The 24452-nt window shown below is 31.9% G+C and overlaps 2 protein-coding genes across 2 annotated transcripts; one reads left to right on the forward strand and one right to left on the reverse strand.

Annotated features, from left to right (window-relative positions):
• Positions 1-8274: 8274 nt before the first annotated feature.
• LOC145575612 (uncharacterized) lies at positions 8275-13286 on the forward strand. Its single transcript, XM_081633451.1, has 5 exons — positions 8275-8514; positions 8739-9250; positions 11676-11904; positions 12149-12518; positions 12913-13286. The coding sequence occupies exons 1-5, from the start codon at positions 8275-8277 to the stop codon at positions 13284-13286; spliced, it is 1725 nt and encodes a 574-aa protein (XP_081489577.1).
• A 2243-nt stretch (positions 13287-15529) lies between these two features.
• On the reverse strand, positions 15530-17157 carry LOC145575613 (peroxidase 57-like). The gene is made up of 4 exons (XM_081633452.1): positions 16663-17157; positions 16327-16506; positions 16045-16204; positions 15530-15939 (listed from the first exon to the last, which is right to left on the reverse strand). Exons 1-4 carry the CDS (start codon positions 17155-17157, stop codon positions 15530-15532), a joined length of 1245 nt encoding a protein of 414 aa, XP_081489578.1.
• Between the last annotated feature and the right edge of the window lie 7295 nt (positions 17158-24452).

Here is a 24452-nt window from a genome sequence, read left to right on the forward strand (position 1 = left end):
TTATTATCATATTATTATTACTATTATTATTATTATTATGATTATTATTACTACTACTACTACTACTACTACTACTACTACTACTACTACAATTATTATTACTATTATTAATATTATCGCATTATTATTATAATCATTAAATATTAATTATTATTATTATAATAATTATTATAATTATTATTAAATATTATATAATTATTATTTTTATTATTATTATAATAATAAATATTACTAATAATAAATATTATTACTACTATAATTATATTATTATGATAATTATTATTAAATATTAATTATTATCATTGATATTATAATTATTAAATATTAATTATTACTAATATTAATATTATAATTATTAAATATTAATTATTTATTATTATTAAATTATTATTATTATATTTTAATTCAATATTAATTATTATTATTATTATTAAATATTAAATATTAATTATTTATTATTATAATTATTAAATATTAATTTTCAATATTATTATTATTATTAAATATTAACTATTTATTATTTATATTATTACATATTAATTTTTAATATTATTATTATTAAATATTAATTATTTATTATTATTTTTAAATATTAATTATTATTATAATAATTCAATATTAATTATTATTATTATTATTATTATTAAATATTAATTATTATTATATTTATTATAATTCAATATTAATTATTATTATTATTAAATATTAATTAATTAATTATTATTATTAAATATTAATTATTATTATAATAATTCAATATTAAGTATCATTTTTAAGCAAAGCAGAGCAGAGCAGCTTTAAAGAACGGGGCCTAATTGTCATTGATAATATAGCTAATGTGTTAGTATATAACTTCATTTTTTATTGATTCAACCATTTTTATTAAATAATTTATCTTTTATCTACCGTGTAAATTAATATTTAAAGCATGAAAGATTTGAAATATTATACTTCTTTATTTTGTAATTGTTTGAAAACTACATATTGATACAATTTTAACTACAATTAGTCAATATGGTGTATGTAAATTGTGAAAAAGTCAAATCAAGGTGACAAAAATTCTTATTCTTACTTGGGGTGTAATTTGTTCCTAAGATTATTTTTTGCATATTTTGATAAATACTGTTAATTTAACTAATAATTAGCAAATGTGTAAGAAACACTTTGGGTGTACTTTGCACTTGAGTGTATTAGGGTGCGTTTTATTCACCTAATTTTTACTTATCTGAACTTATGTGAACTTATCTGATCTTATTTAAACTTATCTGAACTTATTTGATCTTATCTGAACTTATCTAATCTTATCTGAACTTATCTGAACTTATTTTAGTTATAAATTAAACTTTGTTCGGCCTGATTAACCCTTATCACAACTTATTTGAACTTATTTTTCCTAAACTTATCTTATCTGAACTTATTAACCCTGAAATAAGTGGAAATAAAGTGAACAGAACAGGGCCTTACAATAATCTTCATAAAACTATAATTAATGATATAAGATGTTTTGTTATTTCAAAATAATTAGCTACTCAAATAATACTTTACTTCCCTGTAATTCCCTCTTCCCTCTTCCCTCTTCCCTCTTCTCTCCTCTTATCCTCTCTTTTAGAGTTTTATAAATTGTTGGTCGTTTAAGCCTAAAATAGTCTAATTTCTCTTGAATTTAGACTATTTCCGACCCTTTATCTTGTTTTTCTATAATTTTGCTTTTTAGTTTCTATATATCTACACAAGTAGTAAAGATATTCGCTCGTCTCTCAATGGTGGAGTGTTTCCTAATGGTGGAGTCGTTATTTTTTTGTTAGTATAGTTGTTTGTCTTTTAATTTGCTAGAGCTTATATGTGCATTAGGGCTTATAAAAAAAAGTTTTTATCTTTTGCCTTATTATCAATTCGTTGGTAAAAATTTATTCAGGATCGCAACGGTTATTTAATTTTCAAATACGTTTCAAGCAAATCATATATCTTTATGACTAAAATAAATCATTAGACAGTCTTTTCGAAAAGGCTGTATATTTCAGCAATATGTGTGAGGGATGTACCACAGTACAACATCTATTCAACGATCGTAGATTTGATGAAAGGAACCTTTAGTTGATTCTATTTTATTTATGTATTTGTTGATTTATATTTCATTTGTAGATGTCGTATGGATTCTTAATAATGAACTAATTTTGTTGAAAAAAAAAATTCATTTTATTTTTATTTTAGTGCCCCATTTTAATTAGGCATGTCAATGCAAAACTTTGACCAATTAATCTTTAAATATTAAATAAAATGTATAAACTATAAAAAAAAAAAATTATATTTGAAGACTATTCTAACAAGCACCCACATGATTAATTTTTTCTTATTAATGAATCGATAACATTGGTCAAAGTGGTTTATGTTTTTTTTTTTTTTTTTGGTTTTTTTTGAGAAAGCAAGTGGTTTATGTTAATAGTGCAAAATGTCAATATATGACACTTAAATAAACACAGAGTAAAATTAATTTCAGTTCAATAAAATAAATTTTAATTAGGAAAAATTGCTAGGAATAATCCCACCTTTGGGGCATCCGCGAAAAATAATCCCACCTTTGGGATATTTTTAAATAATCTCAAAATGGTCCCAAGTGACTTTTAACCGGTTGAATAGGTAATTTTTTTTTTATTATGCCTAATCTACACATGTCACAACGTTATTGATAAAACTGATAATTTTTTTTTTTTTAAAGAAATAATTATTACATTTTTTTTAAGGAAATAATTGTTACTGATTAAACTTAATTAACTTATTTAAAACTAATTTTTTTAAAAACTAATTAAAAATTTAAAACAACTACCACCACCAGCCCCAGCCCCAGCCCCAACCCCAGCCACCTCTCCGCCCCACCACCGACCCAGAACGGCCGCCAGTCTCCTCCGTCGCTGACCACATCCTATTCCGTCACATCCTCTTACCGAAATTAAGGCTGGGAAAAGGAGGGGGTCGAAATCGAGGCATGGGAAGGGTGGTGAAGGCCGAAATCCGGCCGAGGAGAAGGGGAGAAGGCCGAAAAAGGGACAGGGGAGGGGGCGGAAACTTGGTGGGGGAAGTGGGAGGTCGGGATTGGGACGGGGAAGGGTTTCAAATTGAAGGTGCTTGGTGGTTCAGGGGGACGGGGAGGGGGCTGGGGTTTGGACGAGAAAGAGGTTTTCGGGGGAAGGGGTCAGTGGCGACGCCGACGCCGGCATTGGTTGGGGCCTGGGTGGGTGAAGTCGCGGGGATTGGGCAGCGGCGGTGGCTTAGGCAGCTGGTGGCATGGTGGGTGGTGGGTGATTTTTTTTATTTTTTATTTTATTTTTTCTTTAAAAAAATCTAATTTTTTTAAAAATTTTATTTTATTTTAATTTATTTTATTTGACCAATCACAGGCCGCCACATGTCATGTAACTTGTTATAACAGGTTACATGACCTGTTGGGACCATTTTGAGCGGATTGAGTATAAAGGTCAGATTATTTAAAAATATCCCAATGGTGGAATTATTTTTCGCGGACGCCCCAAAGGTGAGATTATTCCCAGCAATTTTCCCTTTTAATTAGTATAAGTCAGCCTATTTAACGAACAAATATTATAGATAATCTGTAAAATGATTTCAATTCTATAAAAATATTATAGAAATTGGGGCCACTATCTCTTTGTCCCTGCCTGAGACAAATCGTGATATTGAACATACGCCGCAAATTACCGCATCCCAGCCAAAGCCACCAACAACATCATCCCAGCCACAAATCACCAACCGCCGCATCACCAGCCGAACCCACCAACCACTGAACCCACCAACCACCGCATCACCAGCCGCAAATCGCACCATATCACCGGAAAGACATCGTCATCTTCGTTTTGAGGGGTTTTCGGTTGAATAAAAAAATGCATCAATTTCTTCAATTTGGTTGGCTGATTTAAGTATAATAATGATGTTATTTTGTGATTTGTGAGCCTAAAATCTCATACTTCTTTGATAATTGAAATGAATGGGTTGTTATGTTTGAAAGGAAAAGGGTTGTCGCGCGAAATATTAAGTATGAATTGCCACGCACACCTAAAGTCTGTGTATAAAATATGGACAATGATACACATACATTGAATGTATGTGGTCCCAAGATACATTACCAATTAAAAATTGACAACTCATCATTAGCTAAAAAATGAGAGGAAAAATTGAGAGGGAAAAGTTTTTAGTTTTTGGCGCCATTTACCATAAGAAGGCGGGGAAAATTTCATTGGCGCCAAATAATCTTTCTTGTTACTAAAAAAATATTTTAGGTTACTAAAATATACTCCCTCCATTTCACTTTGTTAGTCCCATATACAATCAATCACAAAAAATAACAGAATGAATAATATTTGGAATCTTACATTTTAGTACAAAAATTGCTTAATTAGTTCCATCTTATTAAATGTTCTGATTGTTTTCTTTGGAAAGCATTAATTACAATGCTTGTTTAACTGTGAGGAATATAAATTAAATGCCATGTCATCAATCCACTAATGGGATTGATGACCAATCAGAATATTTAATTACTGTCATGTCATCTATCCACTAATGGGATTAGAAATTATAAGACCAAATTAGGAAAATAAAATAAAATAAAATAAAGGAATAGATTCAATATGGGTAGATCATTTTGAAACGCCCAAAATAGTATATGGGACTAACATTATGAAATGGAGGGTGTACAATTTTGTTACTGAGAAAAATAGCATCCTAGTCAACGTCATTAATGAAGAGAGATGTTTATTATAAGAATCGAATTACTTCATTTGACAATATTTTACAAACTACAAATCAAAAAATTATTATAAAAAAACCAATGGAATTATTTTTTAAAGATCTTTTTATAGACATCCATATCGATATATTTTCAAAAAATTTATGAAGTTGGACAATTTTAACCTTACTATGTTTGTTAATTTTTTTAAAGAAGTGTTAGTAATTTGTCATTATTGTTACTACTAAAATTTCAAACATAACAAAATAGTACAGATTATATTTTTATTACATATAAGGAACTATATAAAATTAAATAGGTGTTAGCTACAATTATACAATTATCAAGTGTTGTACGGATTAATTCATACAATGAAGGGTTTTATTCATTTCTTGAAGGTTTTTAATCAAATAATTGAGAGTTAACATGAAATCACAAAAGCTAATGTTACACACAAATTATTATCACTTATTGCTAAATATTTTCGTATATTTATAACTTATCTTTTTTTTTTGCGTTATTAAATAATTTGGTTTAATTTTTTATTTGATTTTATCATATTTACGTATACTAGTTTACTCATATTATGTTTCAAAATTTTTTTTACTCATATTAAATATGTGGAAAAAGACTAATTTGCTTATAGTATCAATAAATACAAAGTGTTAATAAAAACAAGTAGTGTTAGATACAAAGTCTTAATAAAATAAATACAAAGTGTTATTAAAAAAGGATGCTTTTTTTTTAAAGGATGAATTATATGCTTGTTATCATCAAAATTGAAACATTATTGAGGCCTTTGAGAGTTACAATCTAAGTGTAGTAGATTTACTTTATAGATTTGAAGATTTAAATAAAATAATTAAGAGTTTAAATCGAATCATGATTGGTTACACACAATATAATTATTGTCACTTATTGCTAAATATCCCATGTGTTACGACATATTTTTTTAATAATAAGTTATTACTTTTCGTTTTTTTTAAAAAGGTTAGTTGTTACTAAAAAAAAGTGTAATATATGAATAAAATATATAGTTTTGAATACTATATTTTCATTTTTTGTTACCATATAATTATGTGATTAAGGAAACTATACTAAAAAAACTGTTGTGATTAAGGATGACATACGAACCCGGTACCAAATTTAATGTGTAACAATTTATGAGCAACATGTTAGTAACCAACATTGTGACGAAAAGAAAAGGGATTTCATTAATGATAGTCAAACGGCACTTACAAACATTGTGAGATATTTTGATATTCACCATGTAAACATTTAGCAAACAAAATATATTACTCTTCATTGCATCATCGGTAACTAATCATATACTTACAGTTTTCACATCCATGGTTAATATTGATGTGAAAGTCGATTACTATATATTTACTTATTCAACTTTATTTCTTATGACTTTTTAGTGACCGTGTCTATTTCACATCATCCATAAGTTTAAACACTTGTCGCCTTTTTTACTCGGACATGAAAAAAATTTAAACAAAAATCATTACACGTGATCAATATAATGTTGTCTTATTTCCTATAACGATTAATGTGTTTTATTAAGTTAAATTATTAAGGGTAAATTGGTAACTTTGAAAGTTATAACTATGGTCTATGTATAGTATTCAAAGTTTGAAAAATTATTGAGAATTATATTCAATATATCAATTTATTACTAATAATTATATGTTCACAATTTTATTTGGGTTTTGTTGTTACTACAAAATTGTATTTATAAAATATAACTTACTCATCACAAGATTTAGGATACAATATTTGTTACTATCTTTGTAAATATCAATTGGAGGGTAAAGACAAATAAAATTTGAAAAAAAAGGTAACTCATGTTCTTGTGAGGGATCGAACTCGGAGACAATATTTCATCAGTGCAAATTTATGCTCATCTTTAGTAATCAAGATTGCAAGATAAACATCGACATTTGTAGGATTTTTATTTTGTTAATAATAAGTAGTGCTATGTCTCTTATATTTGGTTACCAAACATAATTGCTTGTGTTACTAAACAATCTGCTTGTGTTACTAAATAAGTTAGTAAGTTAAAGTGTAATATTATCGGGATTTTTTTGCCCTTTTCGCCGACCTTTTATCTTTTTCAGACATTGTTGAGGTCATTCGACTCTCATTTTTTACTAACGAATACGACTTTGACCACTTTTGTTACTTGAATAATTATTGTATTTCTATACAATTTCAAATTCAATAAAAAACGGGAAAAAGAAGAAGCAGATGACCAATTTCAATAGTTTAATAGAAAAAGTAGAAGAACACTAGTTTCAATTGGTGTAGATGATTAAATGATGAAGATTAACTCAATTAAACCACAAACTATATTACACATTATCTTCTAGATATGACTTTTTTACGTTTTTTTTTTCATTTTCCATGACGGCCATTGTAGTTCATGGTGTTGACTGTTGAAGATGAACAAGGTTTTTTTTTTTAATTTCTAAAATAAAATGTTGTCATGTAAAATAACTAATAGGGGACTATCATCGGTGTGATCTTATAGACTAGACAATTACATTATACAACAATATGCATGTATGTAGGAAGGGAAAGACAAACAAAGCAGAATAAAAAATTTCAAGGCTAATTGTTTCTTTGCATTTTTACCGAAGAATCAAAGAACCATAAAAGATGCAAAGAAACACTAATCCAATTAGAAGTGGGTTATCTTTTCTTCAAAGAGTCATCAGACTCATCACAACTACAGTAACACTAATGCAAAGAAACACTAATTCCATTATAAGTTTAATTTTTTTAAAAAAATAAAACTTATATTGAAAATGACAAAAAAAAATTTGAAATTCAAAGTTTAAACCAGAAATTTATTTGAAATTCAAATAAAAATTTCATATATAGTGAATTTTGGGGCTCATTTTACTAACAAATGAAATGCTGTCATGTCACAATGTATGTGGGAACCACATACATTCAATATATGTGTAGCTTTTTTGTATAAAGTATAGTCCAAGTAGAGATTATTAGGTTTTGGCCCATTTAATGCCCTTTTTATATGCTTCTAATTAAATTTCTCTTAAGTAGTGCATGCACTTGATTGATGACTATAATTTGCCAACCTAAGCCATGAGCATTCAGGATCATTTACTGAAGTAGCTAGTTTAGCATATCAACTACCTAAAACGACCATTACCCTTTGAAAAACGAATTAAAGTTTAAAGCTTAATACATAAAGGACTTTTTATTAGGAAAGACAATATTTGTGAATATTGTGGACATATTGTGAATAAATATCTTAGGATATTTTGTGTTTATCTTGGGAATATTTGGCCTTGCCCTCCAAGTTCCCTACTCTATATTATTGTACATGGCCATTCATATTGAATGAGACTTACAGAGAATATTATTCAATATATTTTAGCATGGTATCAAGAGCCTTGCGAGATCCAAATTTTTTTCTTAAACGTTGTTTTTCATAAACATCGTTCGTGTGAATTCTTTGAGTGAGTTTCTATAATCGATTTTTTTATTTCTTTTGTGCACCTGCTTGAGAGATGACAGGGGGAGATGGAGGAAAATCGAAGGTCGACTTGACCTCTCACCTAGGTTCGAGTGACAGGCCAGGTAATGTGATTACTCCTATTCAACTAAGGGGTGATAACTATGATGAATGGGCTAGGGCTTTGAGGACGGCTCTAAAAGCTAAGCGAAAGTTTGTCTTTAATGATGGCACGGTTGTGAAACCGACGGACTTTGAGAAGCTTGAGGATTGGGTGGTCGTTCATTCTATGTTGGTTTCTTACCTTGGATCCAATTGTACGGTCGACCATTGGGGATTATGATGATGCTTGCTTCCAGTGGAATAATTTGAAGAATAGGTTTTGTGTGGTTAGTGACATACGTGTGTGTCAATTGAAGAGGTCGTTGGGTGAGTGCAAGCAAGGGTCAATCGAGGCAGTGGCCGTGTATTTTGGACGATTGTCTAAAATTTGGGATGAATTGACAACTTATGTTACAGTCCCGATTTGCTCGTGCGATCAGTGCAAGTGCAATATCGTGGCTCAGGTCGAGAAGATACGAGAAGCAGACTATGTGCACCATTTTTGATTGGGTTGGACGATGCCTATGCATCAATTCGAGGCCAACTGTTGGCGCAAGACCCGCTGCCAGGGGTCAACAAAGCATACCAACAGCTCATCCAAGCCGAGCAGTTGCGTGGGGGGGGGGGGGGGAGAGTTCCTCGACGCACACTCGTGAAAAAGTTGTGGCCTTCAAACTTCAATCTGAACCGAAGCCTAAAAATCGAGACAACTCCGATAAATTATGTGCACATTGTAACCGTGAAGGGCATGATGAATTGACATGTTTTCAACTTCATGGATTCCTCGAGTGGTGGGGGGATTGTCCTCGTGGTGGCCGAGGTCCAGGCCGTGGTGGTGCGACTGCAGGTAGGGGTGCAGCCCGTGGAGGCGGCCGAGGAAGGGGTGGTGCAGCTCCTTCAGCCCGAGCTCACAAAACATGTAATCCCCCGTATTTTTTTAAATATTTTATAAATGAAATTTTATTTTATTTATAATATTTAATTGTATTTTTCCGGAATTTTATTTCAATATTCAGATTATTTTTGGGTTGATAAACGATTTTATTACAATGAAATTTTTATGAATCATCATTCTACAATTTATGTCCAAACAAACAAAGCCTAGTCCATTTTATTTCTTATTTGGCCCATTATTTTATGAGCCCAATCTTCCTACTTACCCTACAGCTCTCTCTTCTATAAATACTCCATAAATTCCCAAAATTTTCCCCACACAAAAAGGTTAGTCTTATTTTCTTTTCTCTTTATTTTCTTTTATTTATTTTTCCTTTATTTTTCTTTTCTTTTCTTTTTCCTTTTTTTTTCTTTTTTTTTCCCTTTATTTCTTTCTACTTCACGTGAGAATATTCACCTTGCTGCCCACCATTGTTGCTGCCGCTGCCACCACAGGCTTCCGGAGTTGACGCCGGCCACCAGTCCGTCGGCGCACCACCACCGACCCAGCTATGGCCCAGTCGTGGCTCCCCTTTTTCTTCCTCCTTTGTTTCTTTTGCTTAATACTTGATTTAATTGCTTTGGGTTTTTATTTTATTGTTTGAAATTTGTTTATTTAGTATCAATTCATGATTTTGATGGCTTAAACTTATAATTTCAGATTTATACTTGTGTTATAATTTTAAGATTTTGTGAATTCTAAAACCTAGGGTTCTAATTTATTAAAATTGGGATTTTAGGGTTCTTATGATCAATTAAATTGGGGCTTTTATTCCTATTGAATTTCTATTGATTAATTGAGCATAAAAGCATGTTTTTAAGGAAGTTTTAATGACTTTTAAATCAAATTATATTGCTGTAAATTTGGTTGTTTGGGTATTGATTGAAATCTTATTGTTTGGTTTAGGAGAGGACTTTATAAAAGGTGATTTCTAGTTGGTTAAGTGGCCAACCAATTTGTTTACTCAAGGTATGTACGAGTTACAAAACCTTGTCTTTAGATGCATGTTTAGGGATGTATTGAGAACCTAGTATCATGTATAGAGAAGACTGGGCTAAATTGTTTGGTTATACATTGTGATTTCCGTATATTGTGTGTGAGGCATGTTTGAGATATAAGTATATGACTACGGTTGTGGGTGATGTATAAGTGACTGTCTTATCAATTGGATATGTTATGATTAATTAAAGGTTATGGATTCTTGGTTGTCTATAAGTGAAATTAATTTTGATAATGGTTCCATGAGGTTAATTTTTAATACTCTTTCATGAATTAATTATGATTTGAGTAGAGGGAGTTTATTAAAGTCTTTTAAGACGAGGTTCAGGATTTGAAGTGCCCTATGCACTTAAGGTGTTTATACACCGAGGTAGTTAAAGGATTCAATACTAAATATTGTTTGCCACTAATAAATCAAGAATTGAATTGGAAATTTGGATTGCTTAGAATGATGTGATATTTGATTGATTATATTGTTTTGCATATGAGTCATCACCAATCCTAAACTTGTAAATCATGTAAAGTGCAAGACGGATGAGTAATAAAATTCTGGATTTGTGCACATCTAGAGTAATGACAATCAGGGGTTGGGGTACACGGGGTATTAGCCGTGCACTTTTCTAGAGGTCGTCTGATCTACGAGTCTCTTATTTCAAATACTTTTCAAAAACTAGTAGTTAGATAAGATCTCATACTAGCTACGGTCACGGAGTCGCGCCCGTGGTCGTTGGATGTTTTATTGATGTTTTCGAAAGGAGACATGGGGTTTTTCTTTTATTGATGTTCCAAATGGAGAATGGGATGGACAACCTTGTCTATTGCTTAATCCAATGAATAAAATGAAATGATTTAATTACTATTAACTAGTGAAGTCTTAGTAAAACTGATAGTTGAGTCGTGTGTTGAGTCTATTATAATTTAATGATGTGTGATGATAGACTATTAAAAGCATGCTAGGGATTTCTTATTATATTTCGTAGCTTGTATGTACTCAGCTCTGCTGATTGCGTGCTTTGTGTGTCTTTCTTTGGTCATGGCCTTCGCCTTTCAATGACCCTGTGACGATCCAATTTTTACACTTGTAATATTGGGGAGCAAATTAACCATAGGTTTTTACATGTTCAGAACTTGCATCAAGGTGGTGGAATTTTAAGTGGAGTGTTGGTTACCATTCACAGTTTACTTTATTTCTTACTTTTGAATTCATTTAGACTCGGTTTCATTTACCTATCACTTTTATTATTTTGGGTTTTGAATAAGGGCCTTAATGGTTCCAAGTTGTAAGACTTAATTTGGTTTTGTTTTTTGGTTTGAAACTTATTTATAACTGAATTAGTTTTTCCAATGCTAATTTCTGATACAGCCTAAACGTTTGAACACGTGGCGGTAGCACGCCAGTAATTCTCTTGAATTTTTTTCAGGGTACTCACGGGTTTAAAGAGAGAATTATTGGGGTGTTACAAAGCAGGTGGACAAAGCACCTCTCAAGCCTCGCAAGGGGCTGCTGCTACTGCCTCCAACGGGGCAGCCCTTGCGAGGATCACACCCTCTCAAATACAACAGTTACTTGATCATCTAAACTCGATTAAGCCCAAGCTTCATGGTAAGCACGATTTGGGTTGGATTATTGACACCGGGGCTTTGAATCATGTAACTTAATTGTGAACTTTCTCTATTGACTAGTGTGACCAATGTGAGCCATTATCCGGTGGGATTGTCGGATGGAAACTAGGCCAATGCCTCCAAAATTGGATCGCTGATATTGCAAGGGGGCTTGACTATTCATAATGTTCTTTATGCCCCGCAATTGAATTGCAATTTAATTTCGACAACTCAATTATGTGATAAATCAAATTGTGTCATGCAATTTACTAATAAACTTTGTGTTATACAGGACCTAACGACGAGGAAGGTGATTGGAGCGGGTGAACGGGTAGATGGACTATACTATTTCCGGGGTGTTCCTATGGTGAAGGCTTTGAAGATAGATGGGGATCAATCGACAGTGTTGTGGCATCAACGTATGGGGCATCCTTCGGGAAAAGTTCTTCAACAACTTCCTTTTGTGAGTCGTATTAGCAATAGATTTAAATCATGTGATGTATGCCCTCGGTCAAAACAACATAGGAGTAATTTCCCTTTGAGTCAAAATAAAGCTAGTCGAATTTTTGAAATTGTTCACATAGATTTATGGGGGCCTTATAAGACACCATCGTCTTGTGGTGCTCATTATTTCTTAACTATAGTAGATGATTATTCTAGAGGTGTGTGGACTTATTTATTAAGAAATAAAACGAAAGTTGAATATATGTTTCTTAATTTTGTTGCTATTGTTCGACGACAATTTTCTCAAGAGATTAAAGTGGTTCGTAGTGATAATGGTACAGAATTTAATTCCTTGAAAAAATATTTCTTTGACAATGGATATATTTTGAGACCTCTTGTGTGGGCACGCCTCAACAAAATGGGCGTGTTGAGAGAAAACATCAACATATCTTGAATTTGGCTAGAGCTTTAAGGTTCCAAGCAAATTTGCTTTTGAAATTTTGGGCGGAGTGTGTGCAAGCGACATGTCAGTTAATAAATAGAACACCTTCTCGATTGCTTGAATATAAAACCCCAATTGACATGTTATTTGGAAAATCACCCTCGTATAAGTATATTCGGGTGTTTGGGTGTTTGCTTACAATCTTAAAAGTAAGGGTGACAAATTTGCTAGCCGAAGCCGGAAAAGTGTGTTCATAGGATATCCTTTCGGGAAGAAGGGATGGAAGGACTATGACTTGGAAACCCGGGAAATATTTGTGTCAAGGGATGTGACATTTTGTGAGAGTGAATTTCCTTTCATTGGCGCTAGTGACAATAATAAAATGGTGAATGTCTCGTACGGTGATGCGGAGGCAAGTGATGATGAATGGTGCTTAGAGGTAGAAGGGGAATACGTGAATGAGAGGGAATGTGGGGCGGGAGAGGAGGCTCAAGCAGTGAGCTCCGCGCCCCACCCGCGGCAGAAAGCATCAGGCTGCAGCTAGGCCGCGGAGGACCCACCAGGCCTGCTGACTAGGGCATAGGTTCTCCAGCAAGCGCTGGTGAGGCTGCTGCTTGCAGAGGCTCGTAGGAGGGGCCTGACCAGCCCGATTTTGATACTCATACAGACCCGCAAAGCGGTAGCACAGCAATAGGGGTGATGAAACTTTGGGTAGAGGCATGAGAACGAAAATTCCCTCAGTGAAGTTCCGTGACTTTGTGACACATACAATCCGAAATAGTATTCCATCTGCATCTTCTCAACGTTCACCCGTGACATCGCTTTCCTCAAGTATTGTTTACCCTTTAACACATTTTACTGATTCTCACAGGTTTTCTGTGAAACATAAAAAATATATTGCTGCTATTACAGGAGGAAATGAACCCAAAAGTTTCAGGGAGGCCATGAAACACGAGGGTTGGAGGAAAGCAATGGTAGATGAGATCCAGGCTCTAGAAGTGCAGGGTACTTGGGTGCTAGAAAAACTACCACCTGGTAAAAGGCACTCGAAAGCAAGTGAGTGTACAAAGAAAAATATGATGAGCATGGGACCTTGCAGAGATTGAAAGCGAGATTGATCATCTTTGGCCATCATCAGGTTGAAGGATTAGACTACAATGAGACATTTGCTCTGGTAGCAAAAATGGTGGCAATTCGAACATTCCTTGCATTAGCAGCGGTGAAAAATTGGGAAGTCCATCAAATGGACGTTCGTAATGTACGTGTTTCTTCATGGTGATTTGGAAGAAGAGGTATATATGAAAATTCCCCCTGGTTTTGAGAAAAATAATTCTGACAAAGTTTGCCGGATGAAGAAATCGTTGTAAGGGCTTAAACAAGCTCCAAGATGCTGGTTTGCAAAGCTAGCTACAGCTTTGAAAAATTATGGCTTTAAACAGTCATATTACGATTATTCCTTATTTACTCTGACAAAGGGTAAAATGCAGCTCAATGTGTTAGTATATGTTGATGATTTAATTATTGCAGGCAACGATAAAAATGTTATGCTCAATTTTAAATCATATTTGGAAAATTGTTTCAAGATGAAAGATCTTGGAGTGTTAAAATATTTTTTGGGGCTAGAGGTAGCCTGGAATAAACAAGGATTTTTTATTTTCCAAAGGAAGTATGCATTAGATATCATTACTGAGGCTGGTTTACTTAATGCTAAACTTGTGGAGTTCCATATGGAACAAAATCACAGGTTGGCTATCAGGGAGAATATTTTCATGATATTGAGAAATATCGTCGTCTCATAGGTCGACTGATTTTGTCTGTTACGAGACCAGATTTAGCATATTCTGTACACATTTTATCACAGTTTATGCAAAATCACAGGATTGATCATTGGGAAGCAGCTCTGCGAGTTGTTAGATATTTGAAGAAGAGCCCGGGACAGGGAATCTTATCGAGATCTGACAGTGCTTTACAGTTGGAAGGATGGTGTGATTCAGATTGGGCAGGTTATCCTCTTTCTAAGCGATCCTTGAGTGGTTGGTTTGTGCTTCTTGGTTTGTCCCCAGTGTCTTGGAAAACCAAGAAACAACCTAATGTTTCTTTTTCTTCAGCAGAGGCAGAATATCGTTTAATGACTGCAGCAACTTGTGAATTAAAGTGGTTGAAGCGACTTCTTGGTGACTTAGGTGTTAAACATGAGAATAGGATGCACCTTTATTGCGATAGTCAGTCTGCGTTATACATTGCGCAGAATCCAGTGTTTCATGAACGAACAAAACATAATGAGTTAGATTGTCATTTTGTTCAGGATGCGATTACAGATGGGACGATTATACCTTCGTATGTTCCTACGACGATTCAGTTGGCTGACATTTTTACAAAAGCTTTGGGAAAAGCTAAATTCGAGTTTTTACTTCGCAAGTTGGGTGTCCGAGATCCGTACTCTTCAACTTGAGGGGGTATTAGGAAAGATAATATTTGTGAATATTGTGGAAATATTGTGAATAGATATCCTAGGATATTTTGTGTTTATCTTGGGAATATTTGGCCTTGCCCTCCAAGTTCCCTACTCTATATTATTGTACATGGCCGTTCATATTGAATGAGAATTACAGAGAATATTATTCAATATATTTTAGCAGTTTTCCTTTAGAAGAAAAAAGAATTTGAAACTCAAAAAAGAGCCGAAATATACTAGAGACAATTTAAATCAAATAATTTAGGGATACACTCTTTGCGCTAAGAGAATTGAGACATTCTCGACACTTATTATTATACTCCGTGCGAGACTTAGTTGACTTTACTACAAACCTTCCTAATCTGTCCATGATCACCGAGGAGGACATCAAGGGCTTGCATTTTAATCATAGCTCTTACAAATTTGGTATTGAATAGAGCACCATTTTGAGCAAACTGTCGAGCAAAGCCACTTGTTAAAGGATGTCGTGACAAGGCTTGGTCTATTGGTAAAATTCCTCGTCCTTTGAGGAGTTGATCAAAATAAGAGTTGTCAAATCTGTTCGAGCTTTGTATATTTTGGTCCAAAAATGCGAAGTTATTTGTTCTTGTGCCTCGAGGGCAAGTACGACTTAGTTGTTGACGAAGGTTTGAATCCATATTTAGGTCAAATTGGCTAGTACCTTCGTAAAGTCGATCTTGAAAGAATGAACAGTGTGATTTTCCAACCGTGTGTCCACCACCTAATTCAATGAATTAAACATTTATAAGAATTCTTGATTAGTGCCAAGAATTATGAAATGGTTGATTCATAAAAGAGAAAAAATTGAGAGAAAATATAACTATACCAAAAAGAAGCACCATTTCTTCGGGAGTAAATTTTTTTTCCTTGAAGGCTAGGATACTTTCGGTAACAGATCCGGATGGGTTTGGAATTCTCACATCTCGGGCATTAGATACGAGTCCATCTCTTCGTCCAGTTTGTACAGAATATACTGGTCCACCACCCTATAGGTAGATCCATAATAGGATGAAAAAAAGTTATTCACTACAAATAATAAACATTTATTTTAATTACTAGATTATGAGGGTGAACAATGAGGATGTAACTTTAGAACATGATTATTTACCAACTTAATAAGTTCTGTTGTTGCAATTGCAATAATGTCGGCACAAGAGACAACATTAGGACATTCTGCTTCAGCCATACCCTTCAAAGTATCAATAAATTCGTACCCTCTAACACTGAAATTAGGACCCGCAGTTTTTTCAGACGATGGTCCATTAATTAAAATTGATGCATCACACCCCTGATAAAAGAACCAATTCGTTAAATAAACCATATCTATATATATTAAAATGAAATCTCAACTACTAACGTGAAATTTTTTGTTAATTATTTTTTTTTCCATGACAATTAGTAAACTACAAATATGGAGCTAGGTTTGATAAAAAAAAATACTTACATGGACAAAGCAATCATGAAATTGCATGCGAAGGAGTGCCGGAAGAAGAGTTGTATCCTTGTGAAAAAGTTGTTGGACTTTTGTAGTTATGGTAGCCTCAATGTCAACATTTCTTTTAGGACATAAACCTTTATAGAAGCCTACTTGCAAACCTGAAGGCCTCGATGGACTAATCGCATAAATTGGTTTCGGACTTGAAGGACTCGAAGGATTAGTAGGAAAAGGACTCATAGGACTAAAAGGAGTAAACGGGGTAAATGGAGTGAACGGGGTAAATGGAGTAAACGGGAAAGAATTGTCGTCTTCTAGCGAAGAATGTAAAACACGTGAATGTTTACGACCCTCTAATGTTGCTTGACCATCAAATGTACCGCGATGACCTAACCTAGAACGCTTTGGCAATTTGGAAGCATGACTCTCACCAACATGGCTCAATACCAAGATGAGCCATATAGTGATTGCCTTAAGTAATGTAGCTAAAGTTGGAAGACTCATTATATTTATTGAACAGTCTTTCCACTTTTTAGTACTAAACTAGTTAAATGTTGCTCTATCTTTATTGTTTGTTTTTGTAATATGACTATATGAGCAATATTTGGTGGATTAGTAGATTGAGAATGCATCACTTATATATGATGGGATGAGCAAGCACAAGAATTTTTTAATTCACAATACTAATTAAATAATGCAACAACATGGACGAAGTTTCTTTTGTTCTATAATATTAATGTAGTATGATGATTAGAAATTAGACTACATTTTCTTATTCGATTAAGATCTAACATGAGATTTATGCTGTTTAAAAGCATATGATAGGGTAAAATCAATGGAGGAACAGAAAGCCGCAATGATGCTCTAATTAACAAGAGTAATATAATATGTATGCCAACCGTTTTATTTTTTTTAATGACTCAGTAGCTTATGCTTGGAGTTTAAGGAGAAATATATGTGGAGAAAATTGGTTATTAAGCTACATTATAACCTCTATACCTCGATAAAAAGTTTTATAAGAGAATAAGGTGTTATAGAGAAGTTCAAACACAGCTCTGAACTCCGGGATGGCCTTAGATCGGACTGAAGTAAGGATAACCGGTGTAGTCTCTAGGTCAAGAATTTTAAAATATCGGTTTTCGGTTTGGTTTGATCCAATTCAGAACCCCTTGAAAACCAACTCGTTTTTTTGTTTAATGTAATTAACAAAACTTGTATAATTTTTAATTTTTCTCTTCAAGTTGGTATAAGTATCCTTATATCATGCGCATTTTTATGTTAGGCATTCAAAACAAGTCGGTATTAACAATTATTTTCCTAATGTCATACAAATTTATAACAAAAATGTAGAATTTTTTTTACAAATTGGTCCAAACCGATCCGATCCAGGTTTTGGATAGGTTTTATCGGTTTAGTCTGGGTCTGGTCCAAGTGAAACCGTTCTAATCTGACTCTTATTTTGAATATTCGATCTTCTCTAGTTGATCTGGTTTGTTCTGCTCTTAGATTAATGAATAGGCCTAGGCTATTCACTTACACTCTCACAAAAGTTTCCAAATATTTTACTACCATCCTAACCACGAGGCCTGTTTAGGTCACCAATTTCTTGGGTTCAAAAAAGTCAAGTCATACAACCTTATAGCAAAATATATTACTACTACTTTAAATAGAGGTTTATTATTCCTACCATATCTTGCCTATCTGTGATTAGAGCTGTCAAAAACTGACCCAACCTGAGAACCCGACCTGAACCGGCAATGATTTAAACCTGATCTATACCCGAACAATGGGGTGAAACTAGTGACCTGTAACCCGACCTGAATTGACCTGATGTTAACCGAAAACCGATTTGATCCGATACTTTATGACCCAAACCCGAACCTATACTTGATCTGATAGTAACCGTCAACCGATTTAATCCGACCCGACAACAATCCGAACCCGAATTAGTACCCGATCCGATTAGAACCTGAAAACGATTTTAACCCAACACAACCTGTTATTGACCCGAGTCATGAAAGGTTTAATAAAATTTTACACACCTTTCATTCAGCTGGTACAGTTCTGTAAACCCTCAATCCTTAACAAAATATTGGTGCAATTTGTTCGGCTTATATACCATTTGTTCTCTATTACTTTGCATATAGCCTTAATAAAATCTTGATAATGATTGATCAAATTATAAAAGGCGTAATTATATAGGTTCAGCTTCACCACATCGATATTTATTTGAATTGAACTTGAACCAAAACCAAGAATGATCTAACTTTAAGATTATTCAACCTAATAATTATCTAACCCAACCCTAACCCGAATCTGAATGTACCATCTATTAACTCGCCCAAACCCGACTTAACACAACCCGAATTTGAAATTGAACCCGATCTGAATTTGACTCGAATCGAACCCGATCTATACCCGAAAAGGTTAACGACCCGGAATAATCTAAACCGAAATTAACCCGACCTGACCCTGAACTTGATCTGAGGCTAGATTGACCCGACATAACCTGATCCTAATTCAACCCGAAACCTAATTTGACCCGACCCGAACCCGACTTGAATACCCAAATTGACAGCTCTATCTGTGATTTAATTTTAAATCAAATGCGCTCAAAACTAGCATTATTACATGTCACCTCAATTATAGTTCTACCTATTTAACTACCTATGAACTATAACTAGCTTATATTTCTAGGCAATCTGCACGTTGTTCAAATGATGAACATTACATTTTATTACATACGAAGTACAACTTATATTAACATTACACTAGATCTTAGACAGAACATAATTTATAGTTCTTATTTTTTTTTTTAATGCCGAAAAATGTTTGCAAATTAAAGTCAAATTCATAAGTTTAATATAATATGAAAAGTCAAATTTATTTTAATTCATATATGAACATCCATGTGATTAACACATGTATAATAAAGTTGTTTGAGTTGTAGCTGATGTTCAGAAAGATTAAGAACTACTGCAACTGCCGTTATTGTTTGACTAGACATATATATTCCAGGTAGTTGTTGTTGGAGAAGAAGTGGAATGTAAATGCACATGATCGATCTCCATGCTAGCATATACGAAGTATACAACAATGTTGCAGTGGTCGGGATCTTTTACCAAAATGACTAATTTTACAACAGTATTTACCAAAACGGCTAGTTGTAAATTTTAATTTCAAACTAGCTAAAATGTTAATTTGGAAGAAATTATTTATTTCTTATTTTCCTTTGAACCGATTTGGTTCATTTTTTATTTTTTTTTAGGTTTATTTTAGTTTATTTTTTGGATTTTTTAGTTGAAAATTTTAAAAGCTATATACAAATATATGTAATGTCGCTCATAAGAAACCCTGATTTCAAGATCACATGCGTGCGCACACGTACGGGTGCGCGCACATACACACAAAAACCCAACTTTTTGGTCTTGATCGTATCACAAAAAATTGGCATTTAAAGTAGTATTGTTCTATCAACATAACTGCAAATTTATACGACAATAAGGGGTTTTAAGCTATTGTTCATCTTTTTCATGTTCGCTAAGGTCTTGTTCACTTCACCTTACGAAAATAATATTCAGTGGGCAGCGTCGCTGGTGGTCAGGTGACTGGCAGTTAGGCGGCAGAATAAAGCAGACGTGAGAAGTTCTCATGTAAAGAAGAGGAAAAAAAAAGGAAGAAAAAGGAAAAAACAAAAGAAAGAAAGAAATAGGGAAAAAGAAAATTAAAACTAACTTTTTGTATGGGAAAAATTGGGGTTTAATGGGGTATTTATAGAAGAGAGAATTGTAGAGTAAGAAGGGTAAGATAAGATTGAGTCTCATGAATAAAACAATGGACCACGTAATTAGAGTTATTAAACCCTACACCCAAGTTTAGGGAAATCTACCTACACCCCCCTCCCATGGGCTTCATCTACACTCTCCCGCACCTAAGTGATCCAACTGCTACCTACCCCAAGCCACATAAATTTTTTTTGAAAAAAAAAAATACATTCACAATCAGGCTAAATTAGAAATCAAAAATTTGTTTTCCAAAAAAAAAAAAAATGGAATCAAAAATACGAAGTGTAAGTGGACTTTAGGAGCCTTATTCTCTCTCTTTCATTTTTTTTCTTTTTCAGGCTAAATTCACATTAGTTTGATCAGTTTTTCTTTTTTTAAAAAAAATACGAATTTTTTTCGATCAGTTGAATATGTGTCGACAGGAGGCAATTGCAACAAATTAATTTTTTTTTGGTGTGTTATCAGATAAGAATATTGTTGGATAAAAAATTGAAAACAAAGTTCAATTCTTGCAATTTTCTAATGATTTGATCTATTTTGTATGACTGTAGAAAGATAAATTTAGTTCATAATAGTGAAAGTTATTATTTACGAATGTTCATTTTCAATTTGATAAATGTTCATATATATATAAACTAGTACAAAATCACATGTTAATCAATGATTAATATAAATGTTCATTTGTATATTAGTATATGGACATTCACATATTAATGTTCATTATATATTTCATGTTCATCGATGGTTATCGTTCATCATGATCATTTTCAAACTAATATATGCTCATTTGTATATTAATAAATGTTCATTTTCATATTGAATTATGTAAATAAGTTCATTTATGTATTAGTAGTTGTTCATTTTCATAATAATAGATGGTCATTTCCACAATAATATATGTTCATTTATATACTGATAGATATTCATTTCCATATTGATCATATCAATTGTTATACTCATCCATCTTCACATTCATATGAAAATTGGTTTGTTCATTTCAACACTTATTTTGATCTTCCTCAAATCTAAAACATATACGTAATTTATATGTTTTTGTCTATTACTTAAATAAAGGAATCATAGATATAGTGAGCTGCCAGACAATAACAAGGAAAAAAAGAAGACGACAAAAAATAGGAAATCAAGAATGCATGGAGCCGCCAAGCAACATGAACCAATAACACGAGCTTAAAATTTTTGAATTTGGATTATTAAGTTAATTATATTTTATAGTATATATGTGGAATTGTATTGTAAATTTTAATATTCATTTTCATGTTAATAAATATCCATTTTTATTATCATTTCATTTTAATAGACGTACGTACATTGTAATAATATTAATGGCATAAGATGTTAATTTAAATTAATACTTGTTCATTGTAAAATTGAAAAGATGTTTGTTAAGTTTTAATACTTTTAATTGTCATCATATTAGAAAATGTATAATTAAATTTGAATATTTATTCTTTCTCATACAAAAAGATGTTCATTTTGTAAGACGCATGTGTTCACTTTCAATTAATTATATGTTTATTTATAAACGTCCATTTTCGTTTTGATAGATATTTATTATGAAGTACGATATTCACACACACTCTCTCTATCGAGACTAAATCACCTATTATATCATGAATTAGTTATTTTTTTTAAATAAAATTCTAATATATGTAATAATAAACTATTGCGCATATAAAAATGAACGTTAAAAAAAATACATATTCATACTAATATATGTTCATTTGTAATTTTTTTTGAAATAAGTTTATTAGCATATTATTGAATATTCTATAACATATTTTATTACTTTTATGTCATGAATTTTTAGATACAGGTTCAATAAATTTTTTTGAAGGTTTCTTTGTTTTATTAACCAACTAATTAATTCGCAAATGACACGTTTATCGTAATAGGTGAATTTTAACTCTCTATAATTAGATGTTCAATTATAAATAATTATATGTTTATTTACAACCATTAAAAAAATATGTTCATTTATAAAATAGTACGTATATGTTCTATTACGGTGTATTAAAGTTTTTCAACGATTTCTCTTGTTCAATTTTAAGCCCCATTGCCATCTCAAATTAGCTCAAGCCGTCGTGCTTCCTCTAATTGATCCATGGTGGTCGTGATGGAGTAGTATCATCTCCTTTATCTTATGTTGCTTTATATAATGGAAGCCATCCTCCTCTGTCGGTCAATAATAATCACGACTATGACCACAACTATTGCAATAATCACGACTGCCGCAAAAATCAATACTAATCAATTATATCGAACATAATAACAATCATATAAAATACAAAAACAATAATCTATATTGTTAATAACGACACATATAACAAATTCAGTCGAATAGGAAAAATAAAACTAAATTCAAATCAATCGAATAAAAAATTTGCAATCAAATCTAAAAACACAAATACAAATATCAATCAGATAGAAGAAATTGCAATTAAACCATAAATAAAATTCATAATAATCAAAATAAAAACTAAACAATAGAAATTCTAAAAAAAAATAATTAAGAAAACATAGTACTACATATTTATACATAGCTTGAAAAGAAAGCAAATAAAAAAGAAATATACAAAATAAAAAAAAATTAAAAAAATTGATAGATTTAAGGGGGAGTACAGGGAGAATTGCGTGGACTAGTCTTGGGTGTACAGCGTCGTGTAATGGGGGGTGTAGGGAGAGGTGGCTAGTCTTGGGTGTAAGGAAAAAATTGTATTAATAAATATGATTTAATTTGGACCTTGTTTGATGGTCATGAATTGTAGAATATAGGTATATAAAATTATTTGTACTAATATAATTTGTCACCCAAATTAATAACTTGAAACTCTTAAAATTAAATTCCAAAAAAATAAAAAATAAATATTATAAATAAGATAAAATTTCATTTATAAAATTTTTAAAAATACAGAGGATCACAATAATGTATAGATGTATAGAGTTTTCTTATTAGAGCATCGCGTAGGATTTTAATTTTTAAAAAAGTATTAGAGCGCCACATAAGATTAGTACTTTTAAAATGCTAGGATTATGCCACGTAACATTAGTTTTTTTTTTTTTTTTTAAGCGCTATGTAGGATTTTAATAAAAAAAAGTGCCACGTAAGATTAATATATTTAAAACGTTACAATACAATTATGCCACGTAAGATTAGTTTTTCTAAAACGCTGCGTAGGATTGTAATAAAAAATTATCAAAGCGACATATAAAATTATTATTTTGAAAAATTATCATGAATAAAATTAAATACTACCTTCGTTAATTATTATGTGCAACAAAGGGGTATTATTTGTGAGACATAAAATATTTCTTTGTTGCACATAATAATTAATGGAGGTAGTAATTTATTTGGGTGATTAATGGAACCAACATTATGATTAATTTTTACAAAAATTACATAAAGGAGAGTTTTTCAAGATATTTTAAAGCGTCACATAGAAAAAAAGAAGTTATGTTTTAGCAAATGAAAAAAAGAGTTGTAATTTAGTTTAGATCTAAAATTTATATTAATTTTTAAAAATAAAATCAGCACATTTTCTGTGTGATCGGCTAAGATACACCAAAACACTAACCGAGTAACCCCTGATCGATTAAGTAACCCTTGACCAATCGAGTGACCCCTGACCAAGTAATTCTGACCACACGGTGTGACCAGCCACATATGATACTTTGAGAAATAAAATAAAAACTTCAAGTAGTAAGCAAGTGAATATCACAAAGTTTATCAAATAAATATATATTTATTATTATTTGAAAAATACAAAAAAAAAATGTGTATCGCACGAGTTTCATCTAGTATTTCATATATGCAAAATTAATTATAACTTTTAATAAATATCCTATAATACGGTTCAATTTCAATCATAACTTCGTTTAAAAATGTTTTTTAAAATAAGACCCATTTATAAATATTTAGTTCATTTAAAAAAAATAGAGAATCAATAAAAAAATAAGTTTGAATCAGTAAAAATAATTTTAGTTTGTAAAAATACT

The sequence above is a fragment of the Chenopodium album genome, chromosome 13 (assembly GCF_948465745.1).
Source record: "Chenopodium album chromosome 13, dcCheAlbu1.1, whole genome shotgun sequence".
NCBI lineage: Eukaryota > Viridiplantae > Streptophyta > Magnoliopsida > Caryophyllales > Amaranthaceae > Chenopodium > Chenopodium album.

What these genes read in the sequence shown, in the direction of transcription:
- LOC145575612 (XM_081633451.1), top strand. Translation starts at nt 8,275, where the DNA reads ATGACAGGGGGAGATGGAGGAAAATCGAAGGTCGACTTGACCTCTCAC. An exon ending in TGGTCGTTCATTCTATGTTG is followed by an intron (nt 8,515 to 8,738) that starts GTTTCTTACCTT and finishes CTTATGTTACAG; the next exon opens with TCCCGATTTGCTCGTGCGAT. An exon ending in CACAAAACATGTAATCCCCC is followed by an intron (nt 9,251 to 11,675) that starts GTATTTTTTTAA and finishes AATTTTTTTCAG; the next exon opens with GGTACTCACGGGTTTAAAGA.
- LOC145575613 (XM_081633452.1), bottom strand. Translation starts at nt 17,157, where the DNA reads ATGAGTCTTCCAACTTTAGCTACATTACTTAAGGCAATCACTATATGG. An exon ending in TTCATGATTGCTTTGTCCAT is followed by an intron (nt 16,507 to 16,662) that starts GTAAGTATTTTT and finishes TTCTTTTATCAG; the next exon opens with GGGTGTGATGCATCAATTTT. An exon ending in AGAAATGGTGCTTCTTTTTG is followed by an intron (nt 15,940 to 16,044) that starts GTATAGTTATAT and finishes TCATTGAATTAG; the next exon opens with GTGGTGGACACACGGTTGGA.